The sequence below is a fragment of the Poecilia reticulata genome, linkage group LG21, assembly GCF_000633615.1.
Source record: "Poecilia reticulata strain Guanapo linkage group LG21, Guppy_female_1.0+MT, whole genome shotgun sequence".
NCBI lineage: Eukaryota > Metazoa > Chordata > Actinopteri > Cyprinodontiformes > Poeciliidae > Poecilia > Poecilia reticulata.
In genome coordinates, this window is record NC_024351.1 from 874313 (window position 1) to 885662 (window position 11350).

The 11350-nt window shown below is 46.8% G+C and overlaps 1 protein-coding gene across 1 annotated transcript in view; it reads left to right on the top strand.

Moving 5' to 3' along the window:
* LOC103457120 (centrosomal protein of 170 kDa protein B-like) overlaps positions 1-11350 on the top strand; it is a 19143-nt gene that overhangs the window by 2386 nt on the left and 5407 nt on the right. Inside the window, 13 exon segments of the mRNA XM_008397069.2 lie at positions 212-322; positions 445-503; positions 1036-1153; positions 2519-2631; positions 2633-3170; positions 4082-5148; positions 5317-5493; positions 5666-5780; positions 5950-7653; positions 8094-8337; positions 8415-8559; positions 8928-8969; positions 10552-10689. Coding sequence (XP_008395291.2) covers positions 212-322; positions 445-503; positions 1036-1153; positions 2519-2631; positions 2633-3170; positions 4082-5148; positions 5317-5493; positions 5666-5780; positions 5950-7653; positions 8094-8337; positions 8415-8559; positions 8928-8969; positions 10552-10689 — 4571 coding nt within the window.

The following is an 11350-nucleotide window of genomic DNA, read 5'->3' on the forward strand; positions in this document are numbered from 1 at the left end:
ACACACACACACACACACACACACACACACACACACACACACACACACACGTTTCTCTAAGCATGCCCCGCCACCCCGTGACATCACAGCTCTCTGCCAATCAGCTGCAAGAACACATTGGAGAGTCGATTAATATCAAATCCGATGATTTTCTAGAGTTTTTGATAATTTTTGATCGAGTATTTTGTAGTTTATTAATAAACTGGATCAGAGATCAAATCTGATTTCTCATTTTTCCTGCAGACGTTTGTGAACGACCTGCGGATCCCTGATCAGACCTACATCACACTCAAACTGTCCGACATCATCCGCTTCGGATACGATATCCTTCCCTGTGTGTGTGTGTGTGTGTGTGTGTGTGTGTGTGTGTGTGTGTGTGTGTGTGTGTGTGTGTTCACCGTTCCTGTTCATGCAGATTGAGTTTTTCCTGAGCCGCCTCTTCACATTCTCACGTCTACGTTCTGGAGAAAAGTCAACACAAAGTCCCGGAGGAGGCGCTGAAGGTCGGGTCACATTTTAATCTGCTGGCTGGATCCTTATGCAGGAACCTGGTTTATTATTTCATCTACTTTCTAGTGGACTGATGTAAATTTGATCCAGAACACAAAACGCATCAGATTCTGAAAGGAACAGTGCCGAGAGGGAAACATGGCTTCCTGCTCTGCTGCTGCTGCACATTTCTTCTCTTTTATCTTGTTTAGTGAAACGTTACAGATTCTTTTAATGTATAAAAAAATGAAAAGCATGCTTTTAATCAGAATACCAGCAATATGAAATTAAAACATGGAAACAGAAGCAGGTTCTTTAAAGAACAGCCAGGCATGTTGGGTGATGTAGTTTTATTCAATAAGTGGAGAAAACAGAAAGTAAAGTATTAACTTATGAAGCCAGCAGGTCAGAGGTGAACAGCTGTCAGAGAGCTTGAATCCGTTTCTCCTCTGGATTTGTCCTGGTTCTGTGTTTCCTGACTGACTTTGTGCTTTCGGGTCGCCGGGTGAGAACTTGGAGCTCAAACCAACGTTTTGGTTTTGACAGCATGAGAAGTACAGCAGTCAGCTGCAGATGAGCCTGAAGGCTGCAGAGGGGAGGAAGAGCGATGAAGAGGAGGGACAGCGAGGCGACAAGTCGACGAGCACAAAGAGCATCACACAAGGTACGAACCCGGAAACCGAGAGGAACCCGGCCGGTCCGGTCAGCTGGCCAGTAGCTGCTGCTGACTCAGGGATTTCCTGATGACCTGATGCACATTTTGCTGATCTGCAGTTTTAGTTAATCTCCAACATAACAGATTATGACAACAGGAACCTTTTTGCCGTCTTTTCCTTCTACCTGCAGACTTGTTCTTGTGTCTGGGACTCTGGACTCGGTCCTTAGAACCTGACCCGCATGGACTGGTTCCCTCCAAAACATCTGTCCCATAAACAGACACTCACTCACCGTCTAATCCGCTAATAGCAGAGTTAATGTTTCACTTACTGCTTTTGCTAACCTTACAAACGTTTAGCACACTTAGCTTCCTGTAAAGATTTTGTTCCAGATAAAACGTAAAGCACTAATTTATTTGGGTTAGGGTTAACCCTGTTTGGTAAACCTTCATTTTGAACAAAGTTCGACTGTTAAGGATTCGTAATATTTATATTCATGCTCTTATTTTGAAATGAGTGAAGACCGTACACAGCAGTTCCGTTTCCTCTTCTCATTYTCTTTTCATCATAAATTCTACAACAAATGAATGAATGATATTGTCTTGCTATGGTGTCTTGTACCAAAACTAACCATCAGCCAAACTCCTTTCACACGAGTCAGGATTAATTAGTTCTTCCTTTATTTCCATGTAGAATGGAGTGAAACTGTCAAAACACAAAATAACTCAGGATGAGCTCAGAGCAGCTTACAGACGTGTTTTACATTCAGATACATACATTAGAAAGAAGTTCAACAACAATGCTACCTCAGAATGCTATGAGCTGCAATGCTACGTAACGGCCTAACGGCTGCTAGTTAGCAATGACGTAGCACATAATCAAACCGCCTGCAGATATTTCCAGAACTAATTAAACATAAATTCAATAGACAAGTTACTTCTTTTCTCATATGTTAACATAAAGGCTCGTTTTGTAATAGAACACTACTTACGTGTGTCCATCTGCTGTACCGCTAGCAAACTGATTAAATAACATAAAAGTCAAGCAGTTCCCTAAAAGTCCAACAGATGGCAGCAATGCTCCATGCAAAACAAAACACCCAGTTTACAGGACAGATATACATAAAAAGGAGTGTTAATAAAACAAATGCAAGGTAATTTCCACATATAAATAGTTTTGAGAGACTGCTCACATCACCATGGTTGACTTTAGCGCTAAACAGACTGTAGATTATTGGAGCTAATCCTTATGGTTCATGCTGTGGGGTTAGCATAGCTAACGTCTAAGTTAGCGGTGCCCACCATGGTTACTTGGATGTAGACAGGAATGTGTTTCCAGAACCATCTTTTGGTAAATGTGTGTGTTTGTGACAGAAACCCCGGTGAGTCGGCCCACGCCTCTGTATGGCCAGCCGTCCTGGTGGGGAGAGGAGGATTATGGGAATAAAGTCCAAGGCAGCGATGAGCCTCATTCAGGTAGATGGTTGAATGAACATCAAACATCTGGAGGATTCGTGTCTCATCAGCTGTCGTGTCTATAAACCAGATTTTCCTGGCGCTCTCTCCGACGCCCAACCAAAGATCGTCTTCCCTTCCTACCACCGCGAGCCCAGCTACTTCGAGATTCCCACCAAGGACTTCCAGCACCAGAAAACCTCAGAGGCGGAGCTCCATGAGATCCCCACCAAGGACACGGACGCCCCCAACGCCCCGCCCTCCCCGCCAACCCCGACCCCGCCCGTCGTGCAGAGCCACGCCTCCTTCACCATTGAATTTGACGACTGCATGCCCGGCAAGATCAAGATCAAAGACCACGTCACCAAGTTCTCGACTCGCCAGAGGAAGGGTCAGGCGACCCCTGCCAAGACCGCCACCACCACTGCACCCGCAGAGATGATGTCAGCGCAGAGCAAGGTGGCTGATTGGCTGGTCCACAGTGATGTCAGCATGATGAGGAGGCATCCGCCATGCGAGGACGTCTACAGCACCAAGAGTGACCTCGCCATGAACATCAAGACCCTTAAAGGTCAGAGAGGTTGCTTTGGTATTACTATGATGCTGTAAAACATTATGACCACCAGTACAAAGTTGAGCTGATTGCACCATGTTGCTGCCATGTGATTGGCCGATTTGCTGTTTGAACAGGTTCACCTGTGTGCGGTGCCATCAGGTTATTTAGCCGGTTATAAGAGAAAAAATGGGGATTATTTTTTCAATTAATTTACAAATGTCAGTTTCAAATTAAATATTTATCTTGCCAGATAAATATTTATCAGGATAACTAAGTGTTTAGATCCAACATAAATATTTGCTTAGCAACATAGATAATTCATTTCTCACATGATAGTCCAGTAGACTCGATTTGATTTGGGACCAGAACTCCATCATCTGCTCCTCCTCCAGCTGCTCTGAGTCAAACCACCCTGTTCCCCTCCTGGCCTGTGGAGGCGCTGCACCAAGAACCACTGAAGGAAACGACACAAAAACCTCTGAAGACACTGAGAGCAACTTCCTTCTTCACCAAACGGAAACAAAAACGGAGTAGCATCAGATTTTAGCTGTTGGAGGATTTCTTTTCTGTCTTTGGCTACAGACCAGACGCCATTTCTCCTGCTAGCGCTAGGCTAGCACATTTGCTTTGGTTGTATTTACCCAGAATGCCCTGCGCAGTAGTCCACTTCCTGCTTTTGGAGCGCTCTCTGGTTCACTTGGCGTTCACATATGCATTCAAACCAAACCAGAGGTCACTTCAACTGAACCCAGACCAAGGTTTGTATCCTGGTGTTTGGTTTTTGGTCGATTGCACATTTAAACCTCCACAAACGAACTGGACTTTCTAGATAAACACACTGAGTTTGATTAAAGAGGACTAAACAGGACTGGTGGGAATGCACCCTTAAACATAAAAGTGTATTGATCAGTTTATTTTTTTACCAGGTCATCATCATGAGGATGGAACCCAGAGTGACTCTGAAGACCCGGTTCTCAAAGCCAAAAGTAAATCCCAGCACTCTGTCCAGTCAGAGCAGCCTGATGCACCTCAGCAGACGGTCCAGTCCAGTCAGCAGCCAGTTCCAGCACAGAAACTCCAGCATGTGCTGCAGTACTCTCCGCCCAGAGAGGCCCCTGCCTCAACTGTGGGGCCTGACCTGCTCCTGTCCCAGAGCCCTCCCCAGCCACCGTCGCCCATAGAAATGTCCAAACAGGGACTGTCTGAGCACCTCACCCAGCAGGCCTTCATCATCGAGTTCTTTGACGACAACCCGCGCAAGAAGCGTTCACAGTCCTTCACCCACAACCCCGCTCACGGCGACTCTTACTCCACCCTCAAGGCCAAGATGGAGCGACGGAAAGGCGGCGAGAGGCCGGCATCGATGCATGGACACATCCCTCCCACCCAGCAGGTGACGGTTCCCCTGAAGGGTCAGGGCCACAGTGGCCCTCAAAGGTCAAGCTCTCTAAAGCGGGAGAAGACAGAAGGGGAATCGGGTTCGTCAGGCTCCTCCTCTCGCTCTTCATCGGGCATCATCATCAGACCTTTTGGCAGTGTTGGGAAGAAGTCAAAGCTTGCCCAGGAGTTTGCCGCAGAGTTCCTGAAGGACTCTGGTCAGAAGGATTCCTCCCCAACCAGAGACAAAGTCTCTCCTCCACCGATGTCTGCCCCACCTGTGATGGTTTCACCCCCTCATGCCCAGATCCCTTCCCCACAGGAACCTCCAGCACTTTCTTCAGTTTCCTACCCCTCATCCCCGTTACAACCTCCAGTAGCCTCAAAGTCCGTCAAACCGGCCATTGGTCCAGCCCAGGTGGCTCCTCTTGGCCATCCATCTGGACCACACATGTCCCCCATGTTGTCTTTGGGAGTCCATGGGGGAGACCCCAAAATTTCTCAGAGGATTGTGAGGAACGAGGAAGACGACAGCCTGAGTGATGCCGGGACTTACACCATAGAGACCGAGTCGCAAGACAAGGAGGTGGAGGAGGCCCGCAACATGATCGATCAGGTGAAGTCACAGTGACCATCAGTCAACACATCAGTGTGAACTGTATATTTCTTACCTTCAAGAAAACAGGTTTAATTGTAACAACTGATGCATGAAACTTCTTGTCCTTCTTGCTTTTTCCTCCTGTGTGGTCACACCACCGTCTCATGCATGCCCTGTGCCAAACAGGTGTTTGGCGTCCTTGACTCTCCAGAGTACAGTGGCGCGACCACAGGAGTCTATAGACCTGTCATACATGAAGGCAAAGATGAGCACCATACCTTGCCTGGTGATGGTACCAGTATGGACCTATTGCATGGCTTTATCCCAGCAGCTGTCAGTGCCCCCCCAACAGGTCCCATGCAGGTAACACTGGAAAAGACCCAGGACAATTGTTGGAGCATGTTGTTGTCCAAGAGCATGCACACTGGTGTTTGTGCTCCATTCCTCGTGTTACTAATTTCTTTCTGCCCGGTCTTGGTTGGTTCTTTGTTATCCTGGTGTTGGGCCGTGTTGTTCATCACTGTTTGTGTTCTAGGTTCAGATTCACGCAGCCGATCTTGAAGGACCTAAATGGGTTTCTCGGTGGGCCAGTCTGGCAGACAGCTATGCCGAACCTGGTTCTACTCCTCCTCAAGGGGAATGTCTCGAAGGTACTCAACATTTTATCTCATTAATTAAACAAAAACAAGTATATAATGTAAAGGGCTGTGGATTAAAATACACAAATCTATTCAAAAATGAGTCTGTAACATGAAGAAAAGTATTAAAATTGAAGGATAATAGTGACCCAAGTTGAGCTAACAGAATGTTGTTTTACAGATTTGCGCTACATGAGTCAGTCAGTGGGAAGCTACAGCTATGACACTTCAGAGTCAGAGACGAGCCACAGCTCCAGGACCAGAAGGCTGCTGCCTCAGGTTCCTCCAGACAAGGTGGAAAGTGTCACTCCAAGCATCCTGATACGGCATGAATCCTACCAAGGTCATAAGTCTGTGGATAGAGTTTACGTTCCTCCCTGTTCCCAAGACTCCACCCAGCGCCTAGCTGTTCAGGACGATGTGGACCCAGACAGTCTCAGCGATGCCAGTCGCTCTGAGGATGGACCCGCTCTGGTTAATGCAAAGAAAATTGATGTAATTACCGGAAACGTGTCCCCAGTTGCTCCTGGCTATCAGTTTAAAGTTCAAGAGAAAGTTTCTCCAACCAACAAATCCACCTTCTTCTACATTGGTGCTGAGGATCATGCAGGCAAGCCTGAACAGGCCCGAAGCCCCATACAGGGTGAGAGGACTCGAGAACCTCCGGCTAAAACTCCTCCAACAACAGTCTTGATCCGTCACTTGAGTGGACATGAACCAAGAAGGACAGGTGTCAAACCCAACAACTCCGCTCCAAACCTCCAAACACAAGACAAAGACTCTGTTCCTACGAAAGACAGCTACATCGTCCGTCAAGAAAGTTTCACCAAAGATCGACCCAGTGACAACGTCCAGATGAAGAAGCTTCCCCACATCTCCAGCCACCCTTCCATTAGAGATATGGAACAGAGCATCCAGGAAACACAGCCCTTCCTTCAGGAGTCAGAGGGAGCGCTGTCCTCTCTGGACACCAAGGTTCATTCTTCTGGTTCTGGTCGTAGCTCAAAGAAAGAGGGTTCCTCCACCCACATGGATGATTCTTTCTCTGGTGAATCAGATGTGGATACAGCTAGCACTGTGAGTCAGGTGAGTAGCAAAAATGCTCCTGTTAACTCCACGTCTAAAAAGCGACCTGCTATAAGCAGCCTTCAGAAGGAGAAGTCCTCTTCTAGCCCGTCTATCCAAGAAAAGGGTCGACAGCTAAGTGCTCGAGAGCGGCTTTCTGAGAAACGACGCACACAGACAACAACTGACGTACCAAGCAAGGCAGAGGCAACGAAGCGTTTCCAGATGCGCCGCAGTACAGGAAACCGTGGTTCTCTGGATTTATCCGAAGGTCAACAAGGTACTGCACCTAACTGGACTGAAACTACTTCATCTGATCACGAAATTTCACATCCATCCAGCCGTACCAAGAAAGTTATTGCCCCTCTACAGAAAGAGGACAATGGAAAGACACCTAAGTCAGCAGCTCAACAGGTTTTAACTCGTTCTAACAGCCTGTCAGCACCAAGGCCAACTCGAGCATCCATGCTGCGACGCGCCCGCCTCGGTGACGCCTCAGACAACGAGGGTACAGAGACCGATCGGACGTCCCAGAACTCTGATCACATTTCCGCACCCCCTAAAGCTGAAGGTAAGAAGCTGTCCAGGCTGGACATCTTGGCAATGCCCAGGAAGAGAACCGGCTCATTTACGACTCCAAGTGACAACGAGTCCTCGACAAGTCGGTCTGGCTTCTCTGGTCGCAACAGCGAACCAGCTGTCACAGCAAGGAAGACGTCTGTTGGTGATGCTCGCCAGGCAGCCAGTAAAGGGGGCGGAGCTCCGGTGAAGCAAACACTGTCACGTACCCGATCAAGCGGAGTTAAGCACCCCAGTGGTGGTGAGTCTATCAGGGATCCTCAAATCAGGCCTCAAGGGCCGGTATCCTGCAACATTTAGATGTGTCTCTGCTTCAACACACCTGAGTCACTAAAGAGTTCGTTAGCAGGACACTGAAGAACTGGACTGCAAACTGAGGCAGTGACTCAGCAATTTGATTCAGGTCTGTTGGACCAGGGACTCATCTAAAAGTTTCAGGACACCGGCCCCCAAGAACACGAGTTGAGGACCCTTGGTCTATGTGTTAGCTTTTCTGACATGTATTTGCTAGCTTGTGTTGTTGTTTTGCCGAATATGATGATTTGATTTTGTGATTCTTTTGGATTTGGAGGTTCAGTGTGTGTCCCTTTGTGTCTGTGGCTCAAACCTCGTTATTTATGGCTTAGACTTTAACCATCCAAGCAGATAAACAGTTGATGCCTTTTGCTGATTATTTTTCAGGGTTGCGTCGCAAACAGAAGGGCTCAGACTTCTCATCTTCCTCTGAGGAAGAATACGACACAAACACTGGCTTCTCCAAAGCGAAGCGATCCACTCATTCAATGACCGCTGGCCAATCACAGCGCAGCCAGAGAACAGCTGCCAGCAGAACCAAGTCTGTCTCCCTGGAAACCGAGGAGGACGAGGACCAGAACGACGTCGACCCGTACCAGAACTGGTCCACTCACAGCGCTGAGATCGCCAAGTAAGAGCTCTGCTGCCATCGGCTGCTCTCCATCTCTCAGGCATCCACTGATAGTTTGGTTTGCCTTTCGACTGCAGGCTCAGTCAGGACCTGGCCAAAGATCTGGCCATCTTGGCGAAGGAGATCCATGACGTTGCTGGGGACGGGGATCCTCCTCCCACCGCCACATCCCCTAGCTCACTCCCCAACACGCCAGGCTCCACCATCTCTGCCCGGGAGGAGGTAGGAATCAAACACCCTCCCAACATGGCCACTACCACCATACCACCATGGCCTCCAAAACTGGGAACACGCACATCTATCCATGACCTGCAGGGGGCAGTATCAATAACCAGATGTTCTCTTCTTTCACATTTCTATACATTTTTAAGTCTGGATAAATGTGTCTGATTTTCCAGACACTCCCACAGCCAGTAAAGCTACCTCATCTCATCCCAGTGTTCCCAGTTTAGACGCTCCTGTTTCGGTGTTCCGCTGTGGCGCTGGTCCGGTCATGCAGGAAGCTGTTTGTTTGTTTGCAGGTTGATCTGCAGGAGCTTCATTCTGCTTCAGACTCTTACAACCTTTCATATGTTTGTTCTTCTGCAAAGACGCCATGTGTTGCATTTCTCCACGGAGTTCGACCGGCTCAGGTGTCCAACTCTGACTCATCACCCACCGGTTCCCCCTCCCCCGGTTCCCCCTCCACCGGTTCCCCCTCCCCCGGTTCCCACTCCACCGGTTCCCACTCCACCAGTTCCCCCTCCACCGGTTCCCCCTCCACCGATCCTAACACGCCCATCTCACTGTGTTGGATTGTTCTGCACTTTTGAATTATTGTCATCATCTTGTCTTGAGTATCCAGAGCACCAAGCTGGAGTCAGTCGGTTGGATGAATATTCAGTTCAACCTGAGACTAAACACATCCAACCAAGGTTGTTTGTGCCAAATTTACTAATTTAATTTTCTCCATCTGAGCTGATTCCAGCTTAATTAATTCACCTTCATCAAATCTCACCTTGACTAACTATTGATCCTTGCACTGCACTGCTGCACCGCTACCACATAAATCAGTGTATCATCGGCGTAGAGTGAAAGGCACAATCACCTTATTTTACACAGTAGCTTTGCTTCCACGTTCCTGTGGACAGAAGTTTATTTATGGAGGCAAAAATGACCATTATTTAATAAATAAATGAAACTTTAACAAATATTTTACAATACAGAACAAAATAAAGTGAATAAATACAAAAACATTACATATTTTAGTCTTCAGTGTATTAAAATCACATTCTTATTAAACTTTTACATTATTTTATTAAGACATGTAAATAACTATTCATAAATTTATTGATTTAATATTTTTTTCATTTTATTTGACTTATTAAATGTAGATTTAAGTTAATCATTTATTGAATTGTGAGATTTTCTGATGTTCATACAGGAACACCAAACCTGCAATAAATTATGAAAACATTAAAGAAATATAAAAATTAGGTATAAAATATATAGTTTACAAAAGCATATTTAACTTTTTAATTATTTCGGCAACATCTGAATGTATTTTTTTAGTTTTATTTCCTTTATTTAACCAGGTAAACCTGGAAATCTGGATCTCATTTTCCACAGGGACCTGAACTGAAGTCTGCAATTACAAAATAAAACTAATTAAAATATAAATAACTAACCAGCATCAGTCAGTGGGCGGGGCTAGCACTGAGCTAATTAACCAATCAGCTGATAGATTATTTGATGAGCCACAGCGATTTTAAGTTTTACTGCTCTACAGGGAAAAGTCAGTATTTATTAATTTATGTGATTTTTCAAAAATATTCCTTAAAATATTGACACAATAAATAATTGTAAACTTTTTGTTTAAAATGTTTTCATTGAAGAAACGTTGTGTTTTGAGTTCAGTGGTTTCTGTAGACTCAGAGCCTCCAGTGTTTCCAGTTTCTGTGTCCTCGTGTCCCACAGCCTCCAGCTCCACCCTTAGTTCTGTTGATGAGTCTCCATCAGCCTGTGCTGGTAATGAACTGGTTCTACTGGTTCATGGAGCTGTGGCTGGGTTCTCTTGCACTCCCTGGTCCGACTTGGCGCCGTACCCCAGCAGAACCTGGACCTCCCTGCCGCTCCCCACCATTGCAGCTGCATGTTGACTTGGTGCATGCGTTGATCTCCAGCCTTTGCTGAACCGGAGACGTTTTGGATCATTTGGGTGTACTCTCTTTCCAGCTGGTCCATCGTATTCCTGAGGCCAGCTTAAACTTCCAGAAGGTTCCTCCAGGTTCTGCGGCCATCTTGGACCTGGACGCTAATATGAATGAGGCAGAGCCCACTTCTTTGCAACGCCGTCCGTGGAACCGCGAAGAGGTCACTGTCCGATCCCACCGAGGTCACGTTCACACTGCAGCTCAGCTCAACACAAAGCCTAGTCTGGGAACGAATTCCCACTAAACTCAACGTTCCTGGTTTTAGTTTCTGTTTCTCCAGCTTCATCGTTTTTACGGTTGTTGGTTGTTTTCAGGTCAGTCAGGACGCAGCAGCTGATCTCTGAGCTGTTAGGAGGATTACAGCCTCAGCTGATCCTGGATGCTTTAGACGTCAAAATTACACATTTTAATTCCTGGATTTATTCCTCTCTGTTCAGAAAAGTTTAGATTCAAAACTTCACTTAAAAATTATGGGAGATTTTAATTTCAATTTAAAATCACACAAGATTAGGATGGATGGATGCCCATCTCCACCACTTCCTGTCTGTTAGCCCCGCCCCCTGATGTTCTGGACTTTGATTGGTCCGCTCTGAAACTCCTTCCATTTCCTGCTTCGTATCTTGAAATGTTTTAAAACATCTGAATGACATGATGCTGCCACCGCCGAGCTTCACCCATGTGTCGATTGAGTCCAAACATCTCTGCTCCCGATCCGCCAGGCGACATAAACCCAAAACCAAAGACGTCGTTTGAAACCTTCCAGGCTGCCAGTGGAGCGACGGCTTCTTCCTCGCCGAGCGGCCGTCCAGCCCGTCCGGCCC